Below are 17,124 nucleotides of genomic sequence, written 5' to 3'. Positions count from 1 at the left end.
TATGACTGCAATACATACAACAGTCAAGAGACTAATTCCTTTGATACATAAAAAGAGCTCCTACAAACCAGTAAGAATAAAGACCAATCATCCAATTTACAAGAGGGAAAAGAAGAGCAGAAAGGAAGTCACAAAAGATACAATGAAAAGATATCTAGCTATTCTAGTATTAGAGAAACACAAATTAAAACCAATACTATGCATTTTTAAAAGATTTTTAAAAATTATTTTGAAGGGTCAGGGGTGGGAGGTTGGGGCAACCTGAGGGTTTTGAAGGGTCAAGGGTGGGAGGTTGGGGGAACAGGTGGTGGGTAATGGGGAGGGCACGTTTTGCATGGAGCACTGGGTGTTGTGAAAAAAGAATGAATACTGTTACGCTGAAAAAATAAATAAAATGGAAAAAAAATTATTTGACAAAGAGAGAGAGACAGAAAGAGAGGGAACACAAGCAGGGGGAGTGGGAGAGGGAGAAGCAGGCTTCTGCTGTGCAGGAAGCCTGATGCGGGGCTCGATCCCAGGACCCCGAGATCATGACCTGAGCCGAAGGCAGATGTTTAACGACTAAGCCACCCAGGCGCCCCAATACTATGCATTTTTAACAACAGGTTTGCAAAAATTAAATGAGTATTGGTAAAGTGTGAATAATGGACATTCTTATTTAATTATTTATTTATTTAAAATTTAATTATTTAAATATTATTAAATACATTTATATATATTAAATACTTAAATTATTTAAGTATTTTATATATAAATATATATTAATACTTAAATTATTTATTTAATTAGTACTATATTAATTAGTATTTAATTAGTATTTATTTAATTAGTATTACTTGATTCCATATTTTACGAGGGCAATCACATCCTACCTACCAGTGTTTAATTCTACTTCTATCCTACCAAAGCACTCACGGGTGTGCACAACATAGATGCAAAGGAAGACTTCATGAAATTGTTGTACAACAGTGAAAGATTCTAAGTAATAAAAAGATCAGGAGGAGAATAGTTCACTAAGTCACAATTTTACTGACTACTCTGTAGCCATTAAAAGAAAATGAGGTAGAATGAAAACGGCTCTGCATGTACTATCATGGAAAGATCTCTTTATTTTTCCAAAATAAAAACAGTCACATGGTAGCAAGTTAACAAGATACAAAGTTGAATACAAGGTCAATGAGTGAGAGAGTTTCTAAAAAAAATGTCAGAAAGTGGAATTTTTAAAAACAGAAACTCAACTGCATCAAAAATTTGAGAATTCTTAGGAATAAATTTGAGTTTAAATGAAATTGTGTAAAACCCTTACAAGTAAAACTGTAACACTGAGAGACATCAGAAAAGACTATATTCAAGTAAGTATTTTTATCATGGAAAGAGATTTATGGAATGAAAAACTCAGTACTGGAAAGAGGTCAATGTCATCAAAACCATGTCAAATTTGATAAAAATTCTAAAATGCATATGGAAATACAAAGAGCTGAGAATGACCAAAGTAAGAGGACACACAAGCAGATCATCACTTATTACAAATGTATAGTCATGAACACAGTGTTCGACTGTTACAAGGTTAGATAAGCTTAGAGAATGGTGGAACAGAATAAAGAGTTGGTATGGTCGGGGAAGGTGGGTTTTTCAGGAAAAACGTTAAGATAATTTGGGTATGGAAAAAACAGACTTGATGCCCCTCCTTCAACACACACACAAATATTAATGCCCAGAATATTGTGGGTCTAAACGACAAATGAAGAGCACTACTGTCTTTCAAAGATAACTTAAGAGAATATTTTCGTGACGGAGTTAGGGAAAGATTACTTTAAGGTGGCTCAAAATGCCCTAACCATAAGGACAAGATTGTACTAAAACTGAGAATCTCTATTTGTAAAAAGGCCCCATTAAGAAATGGAAAAGATTACTTACAACGTGGAAGAAAACACTTCCAACACAATTAACCAAAGAACTCGCATGCAGCATATAAAAAGAGCTTCTTTTTTTTTTTTTTAATATTTTATTTATTTGACAGAGAGAAATCACAACTAGGCAGAGAGGCAGGCAGAGAGAGAGGAGGAAGCAGGCTCCCTGTGGAGCAGAGAGCCCGATGTGGGGCTCGATCCCAGGACCCTGGGATCATGACCTGAGCCGAAGGCAGAGGCTTTAACCCACTGAGCCACCCAGGTGCCCCAAAAAGAGCTTCTTTAAAACATAAAAAAAGACGGACAATTTATTAGAGTCGGACATGTGATTGAACAGTGAATACCCAGAGAATGCTTGATCAGGATTAAATTAAAATCAGAATGGCTCGAATTAGAAAGACCAACCACACCAACTGTTGGCAAAGATATGGAGCAACCAGAACTGTGTTGTACTGGTGGTTGGAGTGTGAATTGTTACCATGATGAAAACAAAGACAAGAAAACAATCTTGCAAGCCTTAAAAAATGAACAATTCAATCAAAAAAAGAAAATCACTGAGAATAAGGTGATGTCATTATAGAACAGGACCCATAGTGAGTCAATAAGTATGACTATACGTAAATACAGCTTTGGGAATGATAGAAGGCAGCATTTGATTAAAGAATATTTTAAAAATCAATTTATAAGAGTATAATATGATGCTCAACTTTAAGAGTGTAGTTTGGTTAGTGTTGACAAATAAATCACAGGGTTCAACCTCAAAATCAGATTTGTCCCCCCAAAACGTTTGCTTACTCCCTATGCAGTCAAGTTCTCTACTTTAGCCACAGACAACCAACGATCTGGGTTTTGTGACTATTGATTAGTTTTGCTTATTGTAGTAAACCTGATGAATGGACATGTACAGTGTGAACTCCTGTGTATCTGGCTACTTTTGCTCAGCATAAGGGTCCTGAGACCAATCCATGCTATTGAGTGTATCAGTGGTTACTGCTGAGAAGTAGCCTGTTACCTATTGTACGTACCACAGTTTATCCTTTCACCTGACGATGAACATTTGGGTTTGTTCCATGGCTGTTATGAACAAAGCTGCTGCATTTGTATGAGAAAAAAAAATGTTACCATCACTTTGGAAAACTGCAGGTATCATCTACTGACATTAAATTCTGACATATCCTGTGACCAACAATTTCACTCCCGAGTATATACCTAAGAGAAATCGTTCCTATGTGCACCAAAAGACATGTATAACAAAGTTCACAGCTACAGATTCATTATAGCCCAAACCTGGGGATAACACCAATGCCCATCATCATTAGAATTAAGAAATTAGGGGGGCGCCTGGGTGGCTCAGTGGGTTAAACCTCTGCCTTCAGCTCAGGTCATGATCTCAGGGTCCTGGGATCAAGCCCCGCATCGGGCTCTCTGCTCAGCAGGGAGCCTGCTTCCCTCTCTCTCTCTGCCTGCCTCTCTGTCTACTTGTGATCTCTCTCGCTCTGTCAAATAAATAAATAAATCTTAAAAAAAAAAAAAGAATGAAGAAATTAGGATATATTCATGCAATGAAATACTATAGGGCACTGAAAATAACTGAATTATAGGTACATACAATAACATGTCTGATTCTCCCAAGAAGGAAAGAAGCCAGACACAAAACGAATCAGTTTTGATGAAGGTCCAAAGCAGGTGAAATTAATCTATTGTGTTAGAAGTCAGGAATGTGGTTTCTTCTGAAGAAGGATTAGTTGTGGGTCCCAGAAGGGGGAAGGAAGGGGACTTCTGGGAGGTAGGTAATGTACTATTTCCTGATTTGCACTCGGAGCTATACACTTCAAAATTTGAACACTTTTCCATATGTATGTTATGCTTCAATAAATATTGGCTTTAGGGGCGCCTGGGTGGCTCAGTGGGTTAAGCCGCTGCCTTCGGCTCAGGTCATGATCTCAGGGTCCTGGGATCGAGTCCCGCATCGGGCTCTCTGCTCAGCAGGGAGCCTGCTTCCCTCTCTCTCTCTCTCTCTGCTTGCCTCTCTATCTACTTGTGATCTCTCTCTGTCAAAAAAATAAAATCTTTAAAAAAAAAATAAATATTGGCTTTAAAAGAGTTAATATATAGGGACACCTAGGTGGCTCAGTTGGTTAACCATCTACCTTCAGCTCAGATGAGTGCTACATTGGGCTCCTTGTTTGGCGGGGAGCCTGTTTCTCCTTCTGCCTGCTGTTCCCCCTGTTTGTGCACGCATGCACACTCTCTCTCCCCCTCTGACAAATAAATAAAATCTTAAAAAAATAAAAATAAATGAAAAAGAGCCAATATATTAAGTTCAGTGGCATCACAATGATCTCAATTTATCCGTGCAATAGTTATTTACAATTATCATCACTGTCCTCACTTGTATACATGAGGACAGCAACTCTGGTCACAGCTATTACAAGACAGAGCCAAGCATCACGTGATGTGCAAACTCATGAAACCTGCAGCAAAGGGTTAATTCCAAACTCAGCCAAGTCCTCAAGATTTCTGTGCTCAATTTCTGTCTCAGACAGTTCATTTTCCTCATTGTATGTTCTCACTCTCTCATCCAGTGTCTCCTTTATCTGGAGGGAAATGCTCAAGAGTTTAGACATTGAAACTCTGTGTTTAGTTATTTCTCAGGAAGACAGTAATTTGTTCTTTCTGTAGAACAGGAAAAATTTTAGTTTTGCAGCTGCTTTCTAGGGAAGAGTGAGAGCCCTGTCTTCGCTGAGCTAGTTGATGGCTATGAGCCCAGTAAAGGGGGACAAAAGGAAGGAACCAGAAGGGGCTGCCGATGGAAAGGTTTGGTGGTGAGCTGGAAGAGAGGATGCTAAGGCAGGATGGGGAGCAACTGCTCGGTGGAGGGCCCAGAGAAAGAATGCTTGGCAGCTGCAAACAGATGGAGATTTGAGAAAGAGGAGAAAAAAATGGAGCCACCTGGAAAGATTTTTAAGGAAGAAGAAAAATATCGGCAGGAGGGATGTATAAAGATGTAGCTTTGAATACAGTACAAACTGCAGTCTGTTCTTCCCTGAAGAAGCTTCAAATCCTGCTCGATTCATTTTCTCTATGACACAATAAAATTCCTGGTATTTTCAACCATTAAAATAAAAGTGTTCATTCAAGTATCACCTAAAATCAAATACATGCACCGACCGTGTATGTTAGCACATAAACTATGGCCCAACAATGCATTCCACTCGAAGTTTGCAAGAATTTGCAAACCAGAGCATTGTTTTCTTTTTTAAGCAGCATTTTTATTTGCTTGCAATAGCTTCGGTAAGCCTTGGCAGCATTAAAAAAGAAGAAAAAAAAATTACAACTCCCCTTTTTAAATGTTTAGGAGTCAAAAAGACAACATGAAATGACCTAGTCAAGTTTTGTGGCTGTGAGCTGGTATGGGACACCTATAATCTCCTTTATTATTCAGACTGACTCACTCGGGCCACATTTTTTTTTTTTTTTTTTTTGAATAGCCATCCTAATACTTAAGTGCTCCTGCTCCCCACGTGTTTCTTTTGCTGGATCTTTAAATGTCAGTGCATTGGCAGGAGAAAAAAAAAATCCATCACTCTCCAGCCCCTCCCTGATCTGAAGTGGCCATTTCTCTCCTCCCCTTATAATTCCAGCTCTTATTATCTTTATCTTTCAGGAAGTTACAACCTCTCATATGTAAAATGAATATGATCAACTCAATGATTTCTAAAATGTTTGCAGCTGTCAGTTTTTAATGTAAAATTTCAGGTTCTATATTTTAATCTCTTGCTTTTACTCCTCCTGAGCCAAAGACCTTTACTCATATTTCCTGGAGCACAACATGAAATTCCTGAGTCTCTGATCCACGATGCTTTGTATCAAGCTTTACCTCTCATCTGTGTTGGAAGAGTCCAGCTCCCTCCCCAGAGCTCCCAGCTGTGAGCAAGAAGTCTAATAGGCACACATTCCAATTCCCTCTCATTTCCTTGTACACCTTATTTCTATGGCCACAAAATTTAAGACTCTCCTGTTTTTAGTCTGTACAGCTTCCAGTTTTCTGGATTATCCCCGTAACTCCATGCAAATGATGGTGACATGTCACAAAGCCCTAGAGAATACATAATGAACAAACCTATTGCCTAAACCATGAAAGGATACACTTGGGATCATTTATCCAGATATCTGGATATCCAGATATCCAGATACAGATCATATATCCAGACATTAAAGGAAAAATCTAGTCATAGCTAATACAGTGTGCTAGCTATGAATGGAGAAGTTTTTTTAAAGTACAGTCAGGCCAATAAAATATTCAAAGATATTTATAGCTCTCCCTTGCTGATGAGGCAAGGATGTCTGACTCACCAGGAGGGGCAGTGAGCAGCTCTATCCTTTATAACCAAGGGAACCCAAATAAGAAACCAGAAAGTAGGCTGTTCTTTATTAAGTTGAGGGATGGGTTGTTTCCCTATCTGAACCAGAATATTCTAAGGAGGGATGTTCCTGAGCTCTGCTAAGGTTCTGTATGGTATGAGTAAGCCCCAGGAAATGCCACATGAGGCAACAGCTTGCTCACTCCCAATAACCATGCTGCCATGCTGGGTTGGTTCTCTTTTCTACGAAAGCCATGGTGCTCCCTCTCAGCAGGGCAGCCCATAGGCCATCCCTCAGTCCCAGGCTGGGTCTGAGCTGCAGCGAGTGGAGGGAAGAGCTTTTCCAGATGAATATGGGAAGAGAAACCAAAAAAGCATAGTTCGTTTTGTTTCAGAAAAAATAAGTGCCTTTCTTCTGTGTATTTTCTTCATGGGTAATTAAGTCACTGCCATTTCCCAAATAGTACCACTTTAACGTGCAATACCATTTGAATGTAAAACTCACAATCGTTGATTTCATTTCCTCTCAGGATGCTGAGGCACAAGCCATGATGATATGTTTCACATTTCTTAATAAGTAATGAGGTGTCTCAGGTCCTCCTTCGTAATATAAAATAGGAGATGAGCAGGAAAGAAAGCCCAGCTCTGGGCTGAGCTTCCGCATCCAAGGTTCATCTAGACCTGGGAACCTGAGGGGTGGGGGAGGACAGGAGAAGGAGGGAGGGCTAAGACAGCGGTGGGGTAGGGGGAGGAGAGTCTGAAATATATGCAAAATTAACTGCAGTGTCTTCTTCCATAGCTTTCTATCTTTGTTGGGTTTTTAAAGGAGCCTCAGAATGTTCAGAATCACTAACCAGAGTGAAAACAAAAGTAATTTTCCCCTGGTATTAGGCAGTCAGTCAGTCAGTCCAAAATATGGCCTTCCCTCAGTCCAGCCCTGGCCTCGGACCTGGTGTTACTTGAGCCACTAGATTCTTAGGAATGCATCTGACTTTTAGGAAAAATGAATCATGATATACAAATTCATATCATGCTTTTTTTTTTTTTTTTTTAAATAACATGCCTAGGAATATATTTAGAAAAAATTCAGGCAATATTTTTACTGAGTCAAAGAAGAAAATTTGAAAAGTTTTAGAAGAGGTGTTCTCAAATAGAGATACTAAGCATTTTCAAAATCTCAATTCTCATTTCTACCTTTACATTAATTCACAAATTAATGCAATTCCAGTAAAAAACCCAAAGGATCCTTTGGAAGCCAAGGTAAACTAAGGTTTTCTGGAAGAATAAGCAAGTCAAAAACATTTTTTTTTAATTGCATAAAAACTTGAACAGATCCTGACATGTATCTTAATACTGAAATAATTAAGATGTCTATACAAAATGGAAACACAAAGACCACAGAAAGTCCTCAACAGTCCCATGCTTAGCATAGAGAGTAACTAAGCTAGAAGCCTGCTATAAGTTAGCACCTCAGGGGAGAAAAAGTGGTCTTAGATTTCTACCTCATTATGCACCAAACTCAATTTTTGATATAAAATGGAAGGAAAGAAGGAAAAGTTAGAAAAAAACAAAACAAAACACTTAAGCAATTTGAAAATATAGGTCATCTGAATAGGAAAGATCTTCTTAAGCAGAAGAAGAAAAGTTATATACTAAAATGAAAATAGATTTGACTATATACAAATATTTAAAATGTTTTCACATTGGACAAAACAAGTAAAATTAAAGACAAATGATAAAGATGGAAACTTTTCTCATTGTTTTAAAAGTACTGTTTTCAGGGTGCCTGGGTTGCTTAGTTGGTTAAGCGTCTGCCTTCAGCTCAAGTCTCGATTCCAGGGCCCAGGAATTGAGACCCATGTGAGGCTCCCTGTCCATTGGGGAATCTGTTTCTCCCCCCCACACACAACCTCAAACCCCCATTTGTGCTCTCTCTTGCTCTCTCTAATAAATAACAATCTTTAAAAAAAAAAAAAAAAGTACTGTTTTCATACTGAATATATTTACATAAAAATTAACTTTGGCAATTTATATATTGAATACATTAAGGCTTATACCCTTTCATTTAGCAATTCCATCACAAGAAATTTATCCTAATTAAACATTTATAAACAAAAATATTTACAGAATTGTTATTTCCATTTTTATAATACCTTGAAAACCTAAATTTCTATAAATATAACCATGGTTAAAATGTAGTCAATAAAAAATACAGTCACATTTTCAAGTGTGAAAAGCAGCTCTATACAAGATGATCAAAAAGCTTTTAAGTATTCAACTCACATAGGCCTTTCATTATTCAAAATGTTGGCAATGGTTTCCCTATGACACAGAATAACAGGAAGTTTCTTTTGCTTTGCGATATTTCTGGCTATTTCCAAAATTCATTATTTTATTTTATAATATAGGGAAACATTTAAAACTTAGAGAAAATTTTCTAAGATCAATAAATAAACTCTCTATATTAAGGGGACAAAGGTATTCACAGAGCAAAGCTCTGAATAATGGCCACTATATTTCCTATGAACCCATTACTGCAGAAGATATGAAACTCCCACAGGATAAAAAACAGGCCTTTTTCTCATGCCATTGTGTTAAAGCCTGTGTGGTCAGGTGTGATGGAGTTAAATGCATGCCAATCCTCTGTGCAGACTGAGAGACATACGCGCCTCGTTGACATGGAGTCTGCTGCGAGTGTAACTGGGTTACTGCGAGTAACTGCGGGTAACTGTGGGTAACTGCGAGTGCTGGGTATCCTGGGTTTGCTAATCCAGATCTACTCTTTCCCTTTCGGGGCCCTATTCTGGGCCCTGTTGTCCTAACGGAATGGCAGAGAATGGCTCCTAGTCCTTGGACTTGTCTTTGGATTGGCCATGGGAGTGATGGTGGGAGACAAGACAAAGAAGAGAGTCAGACTATTTATTTCCCAGCTTCTTTCCTGTCAAGTCACTGGGGATCGGCTGCATCCCTCTACTGAGAGCCACAATTCCTGCTGGGCAGTCCTCACCATGCAACTCAGCCTCCCTCTGAAATTCTGGGTTTCCCCAATGGCTTCTCCTACCCTTGCCCCTTAAGTCTAGGGCTTTCAAAGTTTCTGTTCATAGAGCCAGATGCTGCTCCAGCTCTTAGTACTTTCCCTAAACCCTGCCCACGCCTTTGGAAAGAGTTCTAAATAACTCTCAGTCCGATCAGCCAGTTTGAGTCCGTCACCTGATTCCTGAAAGCACCCTGGTTGGTATATTAATATATGTAATTAAAAAAAAAAATTAGGCTAAATGCAGTTATCCTTCACAAACCAAAAAGAAAACAAAAGTGACATAATATGGCTTAGATAAATTTTTTCATGTTTGAGATAAAAAGAAGTTCAACCCTGTGTTAATGCTATGATTCAATGATTCTATGATACCAAGGTTCTTGTGCCTTCCGGTTTTGTTTTGTTTTGTTTTGTTTTGCAAGTTTCTAAACCTTGTATCACCTCGCCAAGTACAAAATAGCATATCAGAAGAGAAATAGCAGAGAGAGACCACCGGTTATCTGTTTCTTACGAGATGAATTGCTTCGTCATCAATACAAAGGCAGACATTTTTTTAGGTACCCCCTTGTATGTTTCATGACACACCATTTCACTTTGCTGTGATGGAGTTTTACTTTGCCCCAAGCTTCAAAAGCTAATCAAGTTTACTGCATTCAGATGTTTCTGGTCTTGCAGCAGTAAAGGGGCCGGACTTAACAGAAGTTGATTACCCACTGAAGGATATGAGAAGCCCACTGAAAGAGATTTCTCCTTAAAAAAACAACATCGGGGCACCTGGGTGGCTCAGTGGGTTAAAGTCTCTGCCTTCGGCTCAGGTCATGATCCCGGAATCCTGGGATGGAACCCCGCATTGGCCTCTCTGCTCAGCAGGGAGCCTGCTTCTCCCTCTCTCTCTGCCTGCCTCTTTGCCTACTTGTGATCTTTGTCTGTCAAATAAATAAATAATGAAAAAAAATTAAAAAAAAAAAGATCATCCCACAAGGTTGTTTCAAGAGCCAACTCCTTTTCCAGGGAAGGAAAAGACAATTCTGAGAAGAATGGGGTCTGTCAAACGGATTGTTCCAATCTCATTCCCCAGGACTGGGGAGAGGGGTAGTGCTCTTTTCCCTCCAAATTATTGCGAGGCATCCCAAACACAAAGCAGAATTGCACAGATAAAAGTGTAAGAAAGCAGAGCACAAGAGACAGGAGAGAGCAATGCACTCTCATTTGAGGAGAGAAGTTCAGGCTCAGTGAATTAACACTGGGGCCCTTTACTGAGGAGAGGTCAACTTTAGCACCAACAACAAAGTCCTGTGCATGATGGCTCTGATGGGGGCTGGTGATTCACTTGGCTGACACACCATCAAAGTTCCAAGACCTCCTATCTTGATGGTGAACACAGAGTGATCAGAATGGCACTGAAAGCTCTGGAGGGCCAAAGGATTTACCCGTTACCATGTCAGTAGCTACAGATGATGCTGATGCTTTGGAAGTGGCACAGAGAGTCTCCTTAGCAGTGGTACCAGCAGCTGTGGGCAACTACCCTCACATGACTAAGAGAACTTTGGAAACCTTAGTTTAAAGGGACAGGTTCTCTGATATCAGCTTTCTATTTATCCATGAACAAAAAGGTGAGTCTATAGTATTGGGTGATCTCATAAGCCCTCAGGGGGAAAAATTAAAAAAAAAAAAAAGCGCTGAATGACAAACTGTGTATAAAGGAAACTCCAAGCAGTGGCATGTCTGAAGTGGCTGAGGGCAGCACAAGGACACCAGGGGACTCCTGAAGACAAAGACAATCTCGTTCCCTGCTCTGTTAAGGACTGAGCTTAAATGCCGATACAGAACTCCAACAACACACTTGAAATAGGAATGCTAGATTCTTATATACCCTAGGAAAAAATAAAGAGCATTGTGGATGTAAAAGCCCAAGACTTCAAACACCTTGAAATATGTCTCATCTAATTTCACTGTCTCTGTGCTCTCTTCAGAGTGGCAAATTTCTCATGTCTCCCTAAAGGCAGGGAAACCAATGGAAATATCACAAAATGCTTGAAATAATAAACCAACAGTTTTCTCAACAAAAGCTTAAGAAAAACCACAAGGAAAGTGTTAACTTCCTCAAAATTAGCAATAAATGATAGGGCAACCCTACACTGGTATCAAGTGATGGGGTAAAAATAAGTTTATTGTAGGCACAATAAACTTATCTTCTTCTTATTTGAAGAAGAAAACACATCTTCTTATTTGATACCCACCAAGAGGATAGCAGCTTCTAGAAGGCTCTCAGGAACTGAGCACCAGCCTGGCAGCGTAGTAAGGAAGCGTTGCCACTGTAGGAATTGGCTGGGGACTTGGAGGTCTTCTTCAGACCACAGTCAGCCCTCTCGGTCACTGTGTTATCACAGCTCGCCCAGCAGCCCCATCATTATCTGTCTTGCCCTCCCCCATCTCATCCAAGACCTTAGAAAGCTCTAAGAATACAGATCATGACAAAGACTGGGAAAGCCACCGATGAGGTCAACCACAGTGTTCCTCTGAGCTTCTGGAAATGGACTAAGGAATCTCTGCAGAGATATAAATCCCCCCCAAATACTACTTGAAGTGGATTGAAAAACCATTTATGGTATTGAGTTAACTTCTCTACTTGGCAAATGCTCATCATTGCAAGGAAGACTGCCGTGATCTACTGATAGGAACAGGACTTGGAGCACCAATATTAACTAGGAATAAGAAACGCACAAGCATTCTTGTTTTTCATTAAAGCAAACTTCAGTACTTTTAAGTGTGCAAACTGTGCCAGATCAAGAGAAAGAATTTGATGGCTGGTTCATTGACTGTAACCACAAGCACTACAGTTTTGGAAAAATCAACTGTAGGTAAGAAGACTGGAACAGATATATAGATAGATAGAGATATATACATCTCTATCTATCTATCTATCTATCTATCTATATTTTTTTTCACTAAAGCCAAGATACGTTTCATTCTGGAAGTCAAACACTGCAGAAAAAAAAATTCTATGGAGTAGCTGATGTCTGGGAATAGTCAGAAATCTGCAGTTGGGTAAATGGAGGCTAAAAGCCATAAGGCTATAAACTGAGGATTCATTTGCCAACTCAAAATGCATCTGTGTTCTCAGTCACTGAAGTAACTTACGATACTGCAGAAAAACCACGAATTACTAACCCACCCCTAATTTGATCCATTTACGTCTATCAGTGAATAGGAACAGAAAGCGTTTTTCTCTTTGATGGAAAGACTGATCCTCATATATACACACACCCTAAGACAACCAGAAAAAATAGAAGCCTGCATAGGTAATCTTCCAATCTCAGGAAGAAGACAAAGACCCTTCACCAGAGATGCACAAACACATCTATTCATTTAAGAAACACCGTCCTCTAATTCTTGTTTGTTTGTTTGTTTTTTTAATTTCATGTGAACTTTTCAGTTAGAGTAAAAATACCTAAACGGCCCATTCCATTTTAATATATTCAAGCAGAGTTCCCAGGAAGGTTTCCAGAAAGTTAGGTTACTTTAAAATTGGCCATGCATTAAGTAAAGCTTTGTCTCACAAAGGGAAAAAGTAACTGATACAGTCTCTGTACATTCACTCCACACAAGGTTCCTGGAGTTCGAAGGCGTTTTCAAAGGGAGACAAATCGGATTGCAGCTCTGGAGGCGCATACGAGGTCTCTTTGAGCAACCCCGCCAGCTCCCAACAATATGAGGGGCCACCACCTGCTTCCTGAGGAATGTGAAATCTACCTGCTCTGCTGGCTCCCCAAAGGTTCTCCTGCTTTCCACACCGGCTGCCCTTCATTCATTCCATGGCCTTTACCTTTCATCTCGAAGAGATGCAGTAATGATAACTGTGCAAATGTTCCCTTGAACAGCGCAACTGAAAAGAAAAGCCTTCAGCCTTACATTTTGCAGGGAAACAAAAACTCAAATTCTGGGAGGACTGAACTAGCACTAAAAGCCACGGCAGTGAAGGATTCATTCCACGGGTACCCGGCTTCTTTTCACATTACCTGCTTCAGTGTACTTCAATCCCACTTTTTCTTCTGTGTCTTTTGTCTTTGGGGGTGGCCAGACAGCTTGGAGTCTGCCCGGAGTCCTATCGTCCTGCTCGGTAGGGCTGTGGTCAGGCTGTTGAAAAAGCAGGTAAAGAAAAGGACACGTTACATGAAATGTGGCCACAGTGAATTAACCCCTGAAGACATGCTGCCTCTAACTCCAAAATTAATTTAAAAGGCCAGTTGCATGTTGTGCTCATTCACTATCATTGAAACATCTCCCTACAGAGTGACCCTTTTCCAGAAAGGTAAAGTGATCAGTAAGGGTGGAAAAAACAACAACAAAAAAACCAAACCAAACCAAACAAACAAAACCCTCAAGGCCAAGTATGATACAAACATTAATAGATGATATTTATCATATAACTTTTTTTAAAATCACCAACATTGAACTGAAGATACAGTTATATATGCACTGTACATATGCACTGTACATAGGTACATTTATAGGGATGATTATACATGTATCCCAAACCACTCCAGGGTATTTTATAATATAAAGACTAGCTCTGCATTTTCCATAAACATCAGCTATATGTGGGTCAAGAAATTTCTCTAAGCCCTCGACATTGCTGATTTCAATTCTTTTTTCTCTTTAAATAAATGACATGGCCTTCATATTGAAGCCATTTTTATAGGGGCTGATTTTTACTACTTGGAGAATGCCATATTGAGTTCAATTTTCAACTACATCCTAAGAATGTTTCCAAAAGATTTTTAAATTTTTATTGCTTCAACTGATCAACTATAAAAGAGGGAATGATAATTCAAGATTGAGGAGATACTAAAATTCTATTGTTCTTATGAACATTTAAGATCTACTGGACAGGGGTTTCCTAGTCTTTATAGATTACCTGAATTAATCTCCTTAATAGTAACACTAGCTCACTAGATGGTTACCATGGGCTAATGTCACTTACTCTTCACAACTACCACCTAAGGTAAGGGTTATTTTCTTCATCTTGCCGGATGAGGGGATCTCGGAGGCTCTGGGTGACTGAGGTCACCTGACCAGTAAATGGTGAGTTAGAATTAAATTATTAAACCCAGTGATCAGGATGCCTTGTAACGAACACGGAACATTTTAATCATATCACAAACACCTATTTCGCCAAATGGCAGACTTTCAAAGTTAAAACAGAGTTTTTGCAGAGGTCTGACTAAGAGGTGAGGAAATGTGGGCTCTCTCTACAGCATCACTTCCTCATGCTGCTTTATTTTTTTATAAGAACATCTACTATCGGGGTTCCTGGGTGGCTCAGTCAGTAAAGCGTCTGCCTTCAGCTCAGATCATGATTCCAGGGTCCTGGGATCGAGCCCCGGTTTGGGCTCCCTGCTCAGCGGGCAGCCTGCTTCTCCCTCTCCACCGCTTGTGTTCTCTCATGTTTTCTCTCTCTCTCAAATAAATAAATAAAATCTTAAAAAGGAAAAGAACATCTATTAACGCTTAAACTCAGAGTGGCAGTTTCCCCTTTCTGCCCACACATCTTTATGTATATCCCTCTTAGGACCCTCCAGAAAAATAACAGAAAGACAGAAATCCCTAGTTTAACTCCATACTCCTTGCAGGGGTGATTTGATCGTAATCCCCTTTCACTTAGAAAAGATTGACTAACAACAGGTAACTGGGACTCACTTTGACAGGAAAGCTGAAAAAGAAATACAGCAGCATTGCATCTTACGACAAAACCCCAAACCCAATTCTACATACGCTTTTGGACTCAGAGGGGCCATCGCCCGGCCTTGACCTTGATCTTTCAAACACAGCTCTTAGGGACTCCTTCTCATGCTTCATCTTGCGCTTGAGGGCTTCCAGCTCAGACGTGTCAGCTGTGGTCCCCCTTTTGGGGGGACGGACAAATATGGCTTTAAAGGCCTCAAGGGCTGTCTCTGGAGGCTTTGGCTTGACCTCTCCACCCTGGGTCTGGGCTCCGCTGGGGCCGTCCTGGCTCTCCTGGGCAGCACTGCAGCCCATTTCCTCCTTCCTGGGCTGCTCAGGATCTTCTGCCTTCACCTCTGCTTTGGGCATGTCAAGGATGAACAGCTGAGAGAGCTGCTCCAGGAGAGTGGGAGTGGCCTTCGGGTCCGTGGTCTTCTCCCCAGTCTTCACCGTCGGAGGCCCTGCCTGCACTAAGGACTTCTGAACGGGCTGTGTCAATTTGAGCAAAGCCAGATCGCCATCCTTTGGTTTAATTTCAGTGATGGTCTTCCCTCCCTCACCTGTGGCCCCCTTCTTCAGCACACGAAGCCCGCTGAAAAAGGCCGGAAGCTGGAACGACTTCTCTCCGGTGACTTCTTTTTTAGACGAGTCATCCTCGGCGACACCAACACTCACGTTCTGGGCTGTTACCGCGGGGAGGACTGGGGAACTTTCTTCGGCAGCTTGTCCTTGCGTGGGGCAGTGCTCTGTCTGGAGGCCACCATCGCCAGGTTGCGGTTTGCTACTTATCTCAGGTGGAGTCCTTTGAGGCCCTTCTGCACAGAGCTCTGCATCATCCCTTTCCCCAGTGGTGCTGTTTTCCCTCCAATCACGTGGCCTTTCTTTGGGATCCTGAGATGGCTCAGATAAAACACTGGGGGGCTGTGGGCGGCTGGCATGGCTCTCCTCTTCTGGCTGCTGGCCACCATCATCAGAGTCGGAATCGCTGGTGGTGTTCACAAGAGTCCCACGAACCAAAATGACATCGTCTCTGTTCACACTCTGAGCACCGAGGGGAAGTGGCTCTTGACCAGGAAGAGAAATCCCTGCCTCTTCTATTCCCTGACTTCCCTCTGACTCCGTCTCCACCCCAGCAGTCTTGCTATCATTTCTAGGGTCAGGTGGAACCTGAGCCTCTGCCTTGGGCTGCTGCTCCGAGCCCTTGCTGGGATCACCCAGCTGAGGTAAACTGTGGAATGCCTTCAGCACTGCGGCTTCCTCATCCGGCTTCACAGAGTCCAACTTACTTGTAAGCCCAAACAAAGTTTTCATAGAGAACTTGCTCAGGATTGACTGAGCCACTTCAAGTCTGGCTTCAGGTTTTTCTGGTTCCGACACATCATCACTGCCATTCAGAGTGTCTCCAGCGTCCTCCATCCCTGGGCAATGCCCTCCGTGCACGTTCTGACTTCTGTCACTTTTCCCTGCTCCCTCAGCTTATCCGCACCATCGGCTCTGAACTTACAGGACAGGGAGCAACAGGACCCGGCAGCCTCTCCGCCGCGGAGCAAGCACGCTTGGTCTTTTTCAGGTCACTTGCTGGGCCCTCCTTCCGGGGTGTGTGCGAGGATGGAGCGCCCAGGGCCAGCTGTGAGAAGTCCGTGGAGCTTTCTGCCCAGACGCAGCAGAGGGTGCACACCTTACTACACACGAACTGGGGAGGCTGCTCCTCTGGGACTTCCGTATTTATTTCCGCAGACAAAAGGGTTTTTGTCGTAGGGAAAGTCAGCCTGCCCCCAGTCATCCCGGCCCAGGACTTCACTGTGAGCTCCGCCCCAGAGCCTCCCTGTAGCTTTCAACTTCCTCATTGGTGAGCAAGGGAGGCTCCAGAACGTGCTGAGCCGGCAAGCAGATCCTGACAGCCCTTGACCCCCCATCCCCCCGCCCCACCTCGCCCAGCAGCCCAAGAAATTCAAAAATGAATCAGCAGAAATTGACGGAAACGCTTTTGAGAAGCTCCCTCTTGCCATCTAAATTCTGGTCGGAAGCCTGTGCTCCATCCAGGCCAAAAAACCTAGCAGCACACAGGGATCAACCGTCACTTACAAAACCC

The 17,124-nt window shown here is 41.5% G+C and overlaps 1 protein-coding gene across 1 annotated transcript in view; it reads right to left on the bottom strand.

Annotated features, from left to right (window-relative positions):
- The window catches only part of LOC123944049 (formin-1-like), a 285,601-nt gene extending 268,801 nt beyond the window's left edge, over positions 1–16,800 (bottom strand). The window contains exons 1-2 of the mRNA XM_046008733.1: positions 15,084–16,800; positions 13,328–13,445 (exon numbers count right to left, since the gene is read on the bottom strand). Coding sequence (XP_045864689.1) covers positions 13,328–13,445; positions 15,084–16,448 — 1,483 coding nt within the window. The 5' untranslated portion in view covers positions 16,449–16,800. The remainder of the gene's footprint in view (positions 1–13,327; positions 13,446–15,083) is intronic.
- Between the last annotated feature and the right edge of the window lie 324 nt (positions 16,801–17,124).

Source organism: Meles meles, chromosome 6 (genome assembly GCF_922984935.1).
Source record: "Meles meles chromosome 6, mMelMel3.1 paternal haplotype, whole genome shotgun sequence".
Taxonomy (NCBI): Eukaryota; Metazoa; Chordata; class Mammalia; order Carnivora; family Mustelidae; genus Meles; species Meles meles.
This window is presented reverse-complemented; position numbering and strand designations above follow the sequence as displayed.